General features: G+C 42.9%; 1 protein-coding gene across 10 annotated transcripts in view; it reads left to right on the forward strand.

The window, feature by feature from the left end:
* The window catches only part of UBAP2 (ubiquitin associated protein 2), a 149,467-nt gene that overhangs the window by 72,407 nt on the left and 64,651 nt on the right, over positions 1-12,409 (forward strand). For 6 of the 10 annotated variants that reach the window (XM_019518081.1, XM_019518080.1, XM_019518075.1 and 3 more), the window contains exons 7-9: positions 1,262-1,316; positions 2,161-2,264; positions 8,814-8,872. In XM_019518081.1, the coding sequence (XP_019373626.1) occupies positions 1,262-1,316; positions 2,161-2,264; positions 8,814-8,872 (218 nt within the window). The remainder of the gene's footprint in view (positions 1-1,261; positions 1,317-2,160; positions 2,265-8,813; positions 8,873-12,409) is intronic. The other 4 variants (XM_019518077.1, XM_019518085.1, XM_019518078.1 and 1 more) reach the window with 3 other exon arrangements.

Raw genomic sequence — 12,409 nt, forward strand, 5'->3', positions numbered from 1 at the left:
TCTTTTTTTCAAAATGTGCAAAACCTCAGTTACAGAGAGCAAAAAAGAATGAAAACTGCCTATGGAAACATACTGTACCTAGGAAGCAGGCTGCTCTGAGGTTTGAGTACTATGAACCATCATTCCAGTATGTGGACAGTGCTGTGCAAGATGTGATGGTAAAGGTGGTGCCTATACCCAGCAGCTTCATGTGAGGCCAATATCAAGAATGCAGGTTGTAATGGGAAACCCAAAGTAGGGGATAAATTAACGTATTGTAAATTTGTTTTTTTGTGTCCATCATGAAAAGGGTTGGAATAAGGTGAGACTTGTGACTTGGAAATGGAAAAATTGTGCAGGTGTAAGGGACAACTTAGGGTGGGGGGAACACCAAGAAGCAGGAGTGGGAGAAGGAAATGGGGTGTCAGGGTTGCTGTAGTTGGTACAGTAGAGCAAGGATAGCAACATACTGATCTGGCCCGGAAAGTTGTAACATCCAGCCTGTGAAGGCTCAGCCTGGCCTGAAGGCAGCTAGAGCTACGCTAAGCCTCTGCAACGCTCCGTGCTGCATTCTCATGCCTGTGCTTATCCTTGCTGCAGAGGGGCCAGGGATCTGCGGCGAGGGTATGTTGAGGCAGGTTTGTTGGGGGGGATGGAAGAAGGGCCATGGGGATCATCGATTTGTGGCAGCAGGAAGGTGGGTTGCAAGCTCCAGCCCATCTACAGTGGCAAAGGCTTGCCAGCTCTTGCAGTAAAAGAATGAGGGAGTTCCTTAAGATCAGGACAGAAGAGAAGTGTAAGCTGGGGTTTGTTGTGTAGGATTAGAGTCCATCAAAAAGAAAGATAGATGCTAAGAATGAGGATTGTATGCCATACTTAGTTGTATAGTTATAAATCTCCATGCCAGACGCACAATTCTGGACTGAGGAGTTTTTTTTTGTTATTCTTTTATTCCCTGCCCCATTTGATTTTGTGGGTTATGCAGGTCTGAGTTAACTGATACATGTTCAGTAATAGCACTGCCACATGCTGTTTTGCATATAACATCTGATCTCCTGAAAATTTGAAAAGGGGTTGGAAGCTTTTCCATTTTAGTATCATACTGAGTATTAAGATGAACTGGCTTATTTGTGTCTATTAGAACATGGTTTTTACTCTCAGGAAAATCAATGTGATGTCCTCACCATAGCTTTCTTCCTCAAACCCAGTATTTCCCTCTGATACAGGTCACGGATCAATCCGTCAGTGCTGATGCTGTGTAAATGATGTTTTTTCCCTGTAGGGTTTGGACGTGGCAGAGGGAGAGGAGCAGGAAGGTTTTCAGCCCAAGGCATGGGGTAAGTGATGTGTATGGGGAGCATGGCTTTTGGGCAGCGACAGATGAACAGCAGTGGTAATTGCTTCCTGTCCATTAATACTGCTTGGCAGCTGTGTGTTTGTAAACAGATGTGGCTAGAGTGAACCAATCTGTACAACAGTCCATGAAACTCTTGTCTGTTGTGGACATTGCCTGTTGCCATCTTTCTTTTTTATGAAATATTAGTGGCATCGTTATAACCAAAAGTCAGCTTTCTTCCTCTCTTCTCTTTTGGCCCACCTTACAGTCCTCCGTGCCTCCTTCTTTTCGTTCAACTTCAGTGCAAGAGAGGCTGAAAATTAAACCTGTCTTCAGAAATGCGTTTCCAGATCACCTTGAGGTTGCATCTGAGACAACAAAGCGCTTCAGGCTTCCATAGGTGTTTCAATGCATTTTTGGTGCACTGAGTGTTGTTCTACACCAATCTGGCACCCTAAAAGCATACGGCATGGGTTTCTCATCAGTAAATACCCTGCTGAGAAATGAACAATTGACAGAAGCTTGAAGCTGTGAGCATAAACTAGTGTTTAATGAGAAGGTGAATGGTCTGCATGCTGTTATTACTTCCTAGGAGCTAGTTTTTGCTCAGATTGTTTTACAGTGTGTTTTTGATATAGTCCTGATTTGTTTCCTCCAATTACTGGAAGTAAAAAAGAAAATGACTTTTTTAGAAAAACGCCCGTGATCAAAATCGCCGTATATGGAAGGATGAGTTGTGTAGAAATCTAATACAGGCTTTGATGGTGAATTGGGGTGTTTGCTCACTGCCTGCTTTTTGTAGTCACTTTGTGTATTTCTCTCACTTCCACATTTTTAAATCCTAGGACATTTAACCCTGCAGATTACACAGAGTCTTCTGCTACTGATGGTTTTGGAACAAAACCAGAGATTTGGGAGACTGGTCAGAATGATGCAGATGATGGAACTGGTAAGATGCTTTTTAAAGTGGAAGAGTTGGAACAAAAACCTGCAGCAAACGGCTGTTAAATGGATGGCTCTGCTGATGTTATTCATTAGCCACTGAAAATATTTAATGCTTCTCACGTGGCATAGCGAGTAGGTTATTCATTTGTCTGACTTACTACTGAGGTGATTCAGCCTCAGATGGCTCTTTGCTCACAACCCTCAGGTTAGACAAAGAGGAGCTCTGTTTTACAAGTCCCCATGAATCAAAAGTTGTTGAAGATTGCATCTATTTGAAGCAGTATTCAGCTGGGGAATATGTTGATAGTCTTCCACAGGTGACATTTTCCCAAACACCCTAGTGGCCAAATACATAAATCCCATTCAAATTCCTCAAGATTTGTGCTCTTAAGTTCTTTTGAAATTCTTATCCTTACTATACAGGAAGATAAAGACAAGGTTCTCCCCTCTTACAAGAGAAGAGGGATGGCTGAAAATATCAGTAGGCCATAAAATGTTGGCAAAGGCACAGTCTGTACTTTAGACACAAACTTTTTAAGATGCTGCATTAGCAGAATATGTATTGCTGACTAGACATGGTGGTCAGAAAGAGGAACCAATTGAGAAAAAGTGAATTGTCTTGTCCAGTGACTTAAGTGAACTGAAAATGAACAGGCTAGCATGCTGCCTCTGGCGTTTCACACCAGAGCTGAGATGAGGACAAAAGGTGTCCCATGTCATATTGAAGAAATTCCACTTGTGTTACTACTGTCCAGCAAATGGTAGGAAACAATAAAGGATGGCTTTTTGTGGGGTCCCTCTGAAATATTAGGGTCACCTAGAAGACAGATCTTGGCACTTTCTCTTCTGTTACATGTAAAGGAAACATCTGATACCAGAAAGCAAGCGTTGCAAGATGGAAGCTTTCAGCTTCACTTAACAGAGGAATGAGTAGCTTTCTGAATTCAGCATTCTCCACTGCGGCTGTGGCTAACGAAATAATAACAGCCTGTGTTCAAAGCCAGTGGGGCTTGTTAGGCAGGCTTTCCTCTACATGTAAAGAAGAGATTTTTACTTGGCTCAGAGCCCGCTATGCATTTCCAAAATGAGGTATTTGGGATCAGTTTGTGCAAATGAGTTGTTAATGTACTTCACTTTGTGTGTTCAAAAAAATTTTTTTCAAGCAGTAGAAAGAAGCCATGTTAAATGTTTTGAAAATGCTTCTGCCCAGAATTGGTGATTGCCTGCTTGGAGGTAGGTTGTCAGCAAGAACCTACCTGAAGGAAGAAGGGAAAAGATATAGGAAGTGGGGAAAGGAGAGTAAAGTAGGCAGCTAGAAGAACACTTGATTACTTCCTGGTGTTTGTAGGCATATGCTTATGTGCCAGTGACGAAAACCTTCCAGACATCTGGATAACAAGAATAGCTAAATACAGAGAACCTAATATTGTAAGTGAGAAGGATGACAACTTGGTGATCTAGGCAGACACCCTTATCTACCTTCCAAGGATGGAGGGAATGACTAGAAAACTGTTGGTACTTGAGAGCTTGGTCTTAATATGTGCACGTGTCTCTGAATGGGCCAGCACATGTTGATCTCAATGGTACTAGATCTGAGGGAAGCAGATTTTGAGAATATAGAAAGCTGACGAGCATCAGGCAGGTGGAGGGGAGGGAACTTTGGAGCCCTTGGAAATAGTCGTTCTGAATAGGACAGTGACTTGAAGAGTAAAGGTGGTTTATTTGGGGAAGCTGTAGCTAAGTGAGTGAGTTGGTAAATGTAGTGCATATTAGCTATTCTGCACCAGATCCCTGCGTGGGTGCTGCTTGTGCACTGAATACTTTTTCGGTGCTTTAGTGTAATCAGCTCCCAACAGTGACTGGAAAAGGCCCTTTCATCTTACTAAAAGTTGCCCTTCAAATCTCCACTCAGTTTTTTTCCAGGTGCTTTGTGTGTTCAGCTCACAAGTTTCCAGCCTCTTAAAAATGTCTTGGTTTGTGATATCCATGTACTCTTCTGTGTGCACTTAAAGGTGCCCTAGTTATAAGCTGGAGAAATTAGAAAAGGCTGTGCAGAAGATGTCTCCGGATGCCTCAAGAAAAGCCAGCCAGTCCCAAGAGGATAAAACATAAGCAAGAGCGAGAACAGGAGGAGTCCCCTGCATAGTTTTAGAACATAAATATAGCTAAAATTCATGCCAGTAATCAAAGGAAGGTATTCATATTGCTTTTCTTTGCTGTCTTTTTTTTTTTTCCTGTAGAAAGGTACATTACGTAAACCATTTAAAAATGCAAACCAAATATTCAGATTTGGAGTAGTGGTCAGTCCTCAGCACTGTATGAGATTCCTCTTGCATTGTATCCAAGGCATCGTAGTGGATTGATCTTCTCCTCCCCTCCCCCCTTTTTTTATTAAAATAAATGATGAAGTGGAAAGTCTTTCTCTTAATCATCTTAACTTTTCCACTGGCTTGTAGAGAGTTTCATTTTCATTCTCATTTATTGTTATAAAAACATGTAGACTTAAAATTGATCAGAGCCTCTACATTAGATTTGGTAGATCTTTTTGCTGCCCCCACAGGATCAGCCCCTTTCAACAGTACATGGCCAGTTGCACCATGCGTTTAACGCTTGACCTTAGGAGATACGTTATGTCCCTAATTCTTCCCTTCTATAGAAAATCATGCAGCAATACTTACTCAGTTGTTGGTGGCTCACGGATTTAGGATATTTTTACTGAAATGTTTAGGGAACATATTGGGAATTCAGTTCAGATTTCATTTTAGAGCAGTTTTTATTCTGATTGTAAATAAAATTGAAAATCCTGCTTAGATGCAAAAAATCCCCATTCTTGGGAAAAATTGATTTTTATCAGCCCTGCAACACACTCTTACTACTGGTATTTGTTGCAAGAAACCTGTAAGCATCAAGGATAATAGAACCCCAAGCACTAAGCAGCATGGATGTATATAAAGGAAGGTGCAATTGCTTTCTAAATGGGCTCGCAAGTCAGGGACGACAAGATTTTGGCTGTACTTTAGTGAAGTATGTTGTATGGTGCCTTATGAGTTTGCTGCTAAATTTTAATACAAATTGTCTTGGATGCAAGCATCCTCAAATGACTTTGAAACTGAAGAGCTACAAACAAAGAGAGCAATAAATCACAATGCATCAGTCTTGGAGAATGGAGTTAATGATGTGGCAGAGAAGCTGCAGGGGTTGGTTTTGGTCCATTGTGAAAATGGAAGGAGCAGTTAAAAGAAATTTGCAGTTTATACAAAATTGGGACTGGCTGCAAGCAACAGGGGTGACTATTAATACAAAAGAATGCGCGGGAGGTCAGAAACAGAGACAGGGATAACATGAGTTTTTTGGGGCTCTAATTCAAGCTAACAGATGTTGGGAATATTTAAAAAAAAAAAAAAAATCCAAAGATTTGGTGAGAGAAGACAAGGGAAAAAAGCTGAAATTGTACCAGGAATATGTAACGTAACACATTTTTTACTGGCTCTTGGAGTTGCTACCAAGAAGATAAATCAGATTTTACAGAAGGAATAGAATGGACCGCAGATGAAAATCTCAGGTAGTTTGCACAATGAATGTACTTAGAAATGCACGCTATCAACTTTTAGTAGAAAGATGCTGATCAGTAGCAATATCTTGTGTCTTTGTATGCCATAGTGTGGAGAGAAGTATAAGAGATCACAGGGTACAATGGTGACAGTAACACCAGAGTGAATTTTGGACTCCACCGGCACTGGCACATGACAAAAACTACTGTTCTGGTGGCTAAGTCAGACTGTTGCACAGTTCCAAGGGCCTTCAGTGCCTGGACAGTTGTTAGTAAATGGGAGTTAATTTAGAGCAGAGCCACAATGTAATTGAGGCTGACAGGATTCTTGTTGGAAGCAAAAGTGAGAATGAAATATGTGCATCTTGGCTAAGCTACCAAGAATTGTGGAGGGCATGGGGGAGATGCGTTGATTGCCTTGAATGTCAGGGAAATGTCTGAACTGAGAGATCTGTTTTGGAATAATCTCCCAAGGGGAGTGGTGGAAGCCACAGTGCTCAGGTTCTGCAAAACAAGACTAGACAAAACACATGGAGCACTGCTATTAAAGTGCTGACACCAGACACAAAATGCAGGGGCCTTGCTATGAAGACCTTTTACGATCGAAGCAAGACTGACAGACAGTAGGATGTGCTCTTAAGGAAAGAGAGGTAATGAAGGCAAGAAATATATGCCGTAGGGAACATTCTTGCACTGGCCTGGAGAGAGAAACCAAAGACTACTAATTTCCATGACCTAAAGTGTACTCCTTAGGCACTTCCTTTTTTCTAAAACATCTGGAGACGTAGGTTAGCCTGTGAGTTTGTCTAACACTTTGAGGCCTGACAGATTCATATATAAGCACGCCCACAGTTCCAGTTAAAGGTTATTTTGTGTACAGGCAGTCCTCAGACTTACAACACAACTGGTTTCTGAAAACCGTATCTTAACTCGAAATGTTGTAACTCAGAACCATTTTTTCCCCATAGGAAATGATGTTATAAATGGGGGATTGGTTCCTGAACCAAGGCCCAATACCTTATTTTCACCAAAAACAACCCAAAATTTTGTACTCAATCAATTATAGATGAGTCGTATAGCTACATTAATGTATTTATATTGTAAATAGCAATCCTATTGATTTGGAAGAACTTCTCTGAAGTGCCTTTGCTGGACTTTTTGAAGGGCTCTTGGTTGGACTTTTTTGAAGGGTTCTTGGCTGGAGTCTTCTCAGCAGTCCTGGCTGCAGGTTTTTCTGGTGTCTCATCTGCTTTCTTAAAGAAAGTGTCCAAGGAAGTTTGGACAGATGTCCTCCAGGGAGATGGGTGACACAGCAAACTTGTTCGTTGGTGTGGTCTCGCGTCAGGTCAAGCATTGTAAAGTCGAAACTGAGGTCGTAAAATAGAAATGGTGTCAATTTACAAAGGTTGTAAGTGCGAAACATTATAAGTCGAGGACTTCCTGTACTGTGATGGGGAGTCGTTTCAGACCATTTTGTATGGCTCCACAGGGCTAACACGTAGTAGATGCTGTCTTGTTCAGGACCTGCAAAATAATTTGGGTCTCAGGGGCATGCGTGGTGTTGCTAAGGTTTTCAGATCAGCGATGTTCGGTTCCACTCTCTGGCAGTGGTGCTCAACCCCTGGCCCAGGGGGTTCTTCACCACTCCAGAAATGTGATGGTGGGGGAGCAGTGGCAGTGTTAACCGCTTGAGTCCTGGGAAGCCCTGGCAGGCCAGATAATGTGGCCCTATGCAGGCGGCAGACGGGCGCGCTGCCAGGTGCGGTGTACGAGCTCAGGTACGTGGCACAGCTGCTTTGTAAAATGCAGAGAAGAATGAAGTGAAAGCGACCGATATTGATCCATTTGGCACAAACTGCGTTTGACAGTCTTCAAGGGGTTTTATTTCCAAATGTACTGATCAGTGCATGGCCACATGCAGCACACGATTCAAATGGAGCATTGTTTTATGCTGTATCTGATCAAAGAGGACGAATCCTGGAATTTTACTTTGGTTGTGGTTTGCTGTGGCTGGTTCTTTGCTTGCAGCATGAAGTGATGTTCCTGTTACCGTGAGAACCGTACACATGCATGTGATGCCTTCAGACCTCTTCTGATTTTTGCATTCTCCTCCACTATGCACCCTCAATGTTACTTTGGAAGAGACCCATTTAAAATGCTTTCTGTATTACTGTACCATCTCTGCAGGCTCAGCACAGCGCAGAGGGCTGATACATGACATCTGTGTAATTTCCGTCAGCCTTTATGCCACCTTCATGCAACAGGCCTTATCTTGCTGGTAGCTGGCATGGAGCAGGCAATAGCTTGTTTGCCTTAAGCAAATGGCTACCCTTCATAAGTTGCAGATGTGATGCTTAAACTGGTTGCTTTCACTGGTGGAGTTTTATCCCAGATTTTTCTGGAGTTGTTCTCTCCCATACTTAGTGGCGTGGAGGGCTGTGCCAAGTTGCATTGGTATAGATTTGCAGCATGTCTGTGTCTGAGACTCCTTCTGAAAACCTGTGACAGTGCTAATTCAGCACTGTGCTGCTGCTGGAATGGCAGGCCATCTACTCTGCTGTCACTTTTGCTACAGGAATTATAGGGTGTGTTTTTCAAGTAAAAAGCTCTCTTCCATAGCCTTGAAAAGGAATTGGCATTATTCTAGGCTGCGGAGGCGGGCTGGAAAAGGAGCATCCCGAGCAGGTAGCAGGGCAAGATTTGAGAGGGCCCAAAAGCAGAAATCAGAAGTCTGAATGGATTTTCTGATCTTGCTTCTTTATGCAGCCAGTGTGAATCACTTGCCTATGGTGGTATGAAACTTGGAATATACATCTTCCAGAAAATTATTGATCTAGAAACCATTTTTGCACAACATCCCATGGTCCTGACTGTAGGTTTTTGCTGAATACTATATAATATCTGAATTAGAAATGGAAGGCAGTATACCTTTAATTCTTAAGAGCTGAACTGTGGTTTTGGGATTTGTAACTCAATTTTCTTTCCTTTCTCAAACTACAACAGGAGCATGGAAGAACTCAATAGAAGAATGGACAGCAGAAGATTGGAATGAAGATGTAAGTGTACGTAGCTGGATAGACTGCAACAGTGACCGCAACTTAACTTTTTGCCCTGTCCTTTACTTGCACGTTCTGTTTGGGTATTTGTATTCAGTGCAGTGTTTTGCTACATTTGCATGGTTATTTTTCCTGTGAATCATGTTTTTTGTCCAAGTAACTTCCTGTTTAGAAGAGCCCATGAGATTATTTCAATTGCGTTATATTTAATCAAACTTTAAACATTGTTTACCTGTTTTGTTGAGCTGGGTGAGTGATCCATGGTATAAGAATTTCACAGGCATTTTTTCCAGAATACAATTATGAATTGCTGTTTTATCATCTCTCTCATTTAATGATGAGTTAATTGCACTCATTCCCATAGCATTTTTAAAGATTAAAGCCTGAGTGTTAGGAAACTTTATATAAGTCTTTATGAACTGGTAGGCCAAGGACCAAAGTTTAGCACTAAATGTGTGCCTCAAATTCAATCTCTCTTATTTCTAAGGTCTAAAATTTGTCCTTTGACACATTTTGTCAAAAAGTCCAATCTTAGTGTTAATAAATTAATATTATAAGAGGAACTAGCAAGACATATCAGCATTTGCCACTTGATCACTTATTTCTCATTGTTTCCCTTCTACCACCCTCTGTTCTGATGCGTGTTTATCAGGCAAAGCATTTAACACGTTTTCAGTATTCTAATAATATTAAATGTTTGATACCAGTTCGAGTTATGAGCAAGCCTATGCTAATAGTGTTGTGTTTTTGCAGGTCTGAATGGAGGGATTTGTGTTTAAGTTTTTTCAGTTCCCTTATCAGTGTTCTGGCTGCTCCCTGCTAACATCCACTCTTTGTTTGCAGTAGAGTAGGAGTTTAGCTCAGAATCCTTGCCTAAGTCCACTGGCAGCTGCTGTTCTTGGAGAAAATAATAGCCAGCAAACCTGAAATACTCTGCTCTTCACTTTCAAGGAGGTTTATATGGGGGAGAGAATTAAGTTACTTAATAGCCCAAGTCCTGTTGTTCTTTTGTGTCCTTCAGAGTGTCAGGTTATGATGATAGAAACAGAATACCGATTGCAAATCTAGCAGACTTCTGCTTAGACAGTCGAGACTAGTCTGGATGTGGAGCACTATGATTTCTGTTCCTTGCTTGATGCTTGTCTAATATAGCCCAAGTAGCCTGGGATGACATCAGATATCTCTAAGGGATCATAGAGAAATAGGGCTGGAAGGGCCCTCAGGAGGTCATCTGGTTTAGTGGGGGGCAGTCTTCTTTTTTTTGCAAGTGTGCCAAAAATTAGTGTCACTCTGATCCCCTTCCCCTGACTGCTCTGCTGCCTATCCCTTCTCCCATCTTCTTCTTGGCCCTTGTGGCACATATGCCAAAGGTTGACCACCCCAATTTCGTCCAACCCTTTGCTCAAGACAAGATCGTTCTTGTCTATGCCAAGTCAGCCAAGTATTTGTCTAATCCGATCTTAAAAATTTCCAAGGAAGAGATTCCCATCTCTCTCTAGATAGTTGTTCCAATGCTGAACCCCTTGCAGAAGTAAGAAAATCCTTCCTGATCTCTTTGGGGGGGTTGGCAGATGGCCAGATGCAGGGGGACGACAGCCCCTAAATTGTGTGATATAAGGCAGGCTACACTAATTAACATTAAATGCTTTATTTATTTATGCATTAAAGATGTATAACATAGCTATGCCACAAGTTTGGGCCTGATATGCTGCTGAATTAGTACATAATAGGAAACAGTATTACAACTCTTAATGAAGTGTTTGCATAAACTTGTTGCTGTATAACAAAGTTATTATGATTGTCCTTTAACATCAAAATAATAAGAGTCTTAAAATTAAAACTTTTAAATTACAAAAAGGCAACAAAAAAATCCAAAAATAAGCCAGAAGTAATTTCAGTTTTGCTATTTCAGTGGGACACTTGGGCTTGGTGGGTCTTGCACAGCTCCTTGATCCTTGGAGCAATATCAGAAAGATGAACCCTAATCTCATCCTTCATATCCAGTTTTGCTCTGTTTTTTGTTTTAATAGCAGGCAGTGCAGAAAACCCAGACTTGCCTAAATATGTAGTTGCAAACGGGAGCAGGACTTTGATTGCTTTCCTAGTAAGCCCTGGATATTCAGTTTCAATTTCCAACAAAAAACTTGAGATGTTTCGTCCACAACTCTGATGCTTCTGACGTAAAAAGTGGTCTTTGCTCAGTTCGACCAATTTGCTGTCTTCGTGAGCATGCAGACCATGCAGCATTTCTTTGTTGGTAGCGCTTGAAAATGGATCCTTGATCCAGTCCCAGTCAATTTGCAGCGACTTTTCCATTTCACCAAAGTACCTGTTAAACGGAGCAACAAGCCCGTTAGATGGCTATAAATTCAGGGAGGATTATACTGCGGTTGCTTGGGGCTGTAGGGGGGCAGTCAGGATGGCCAAGGCGGAGATGGGACTGGGACTAGCTTCCCGGATCAAGGACAACAAGAAGTCCTTTTTTTAAATACATATGGGGCAAAAAGAAGGTTCCGGGTAATGTGGGGCCCCTGCGAGACACACTAGGAAATGTGGTTGTCACACCAGACAACAAAGCTAACATATTTAACGATTTCTTTGCCTCCATTTTCCTGAGCAGGGACTTGAACAGCTCCCCACCAGGCCCCCCTCAGGCCCCAAGGGAGGCACACCCAGGCCAAGGGTCAGGGAGGATCTAGTCAGGGAAGGTCTGGAGGGACTGGACGTGTTCAGATGAGCTGGTCCAGATGATCTCCACCCCCAAGTGCTGAGGGAATTGGCTGAGGTCATTGGGGGGCCCCTGGCGCAGCTGTACGAGCATTCGTGGTGCTCTGGTGTGGTGCCAGAGGACTGGGAGAGGGCCAACGTGGTTCCCATCTTCAAAAAGGGAGGAAGGAGGACCCGGGTTCATTCGAGGCAGGTCCTGTCAGACCAACCTGGTGGCCTTCTACGACCAGGTCACCAAATCCTTAGACGCAGGGGTAGCAGTGGACATCGTCTTCCTGGACTTTCAGGAGGCCTTCGACACTGTCTCTCACCCCATTCTCATTAAGAAACTGGGGGGCTGTGGTGTTGACACCCACACGGTCAGATGTGTTGCCAGCTGGCTGGAGGACCGCACCCAGAGAGCGGTGGTGGATGGGTCATGTTCGACTTTGAGGGATGTGGGCAGTGGGGTCCCCCAGGGCTCGGTCCTTGGGCCCGCACTGTTCAACATCTTCATCAGTGACTTGGACGAGGGGGTAAAAAGCACCTGTTCAAATTTGCTGATGACACTAAGATGTGGGGAGATGTGGGCACGCTAGAAGGGAGGAATAGGCTGCAATCGGACCTAAACAGTTTACAGGGGTGGGTGGATGAGAATAGGATGGTACTCAACACCGACAAGTGCAAGGTGCTGCACCTGGGGAGGAAGAGCCAGCACCATACTTACAGGCTGGGGAACTCCCTTCTCATCAGTACAGAGGCAGAAAAGGATCTTGGAGTCATCACTGATGCCAAGATGAACATGGGCCAGCAGTGTGGGGATACAGTCAGGAAGGC

Source organism: Gavialis gangeticus, unplaced genomic scaffold (genome assembly GCF_001723915.1).
Source record: "Gavialis gangeticus isolate Ggan-Ray unplaced genomic scaffold, GavGan_comp1, whole genome shotgun sequence".
Classification (NCBI taxonomy): Eukaryota; Metazoa; Chordata; order Crocodylia; family Gavialidae; genus Gavialis; species Gavialis gangeticus.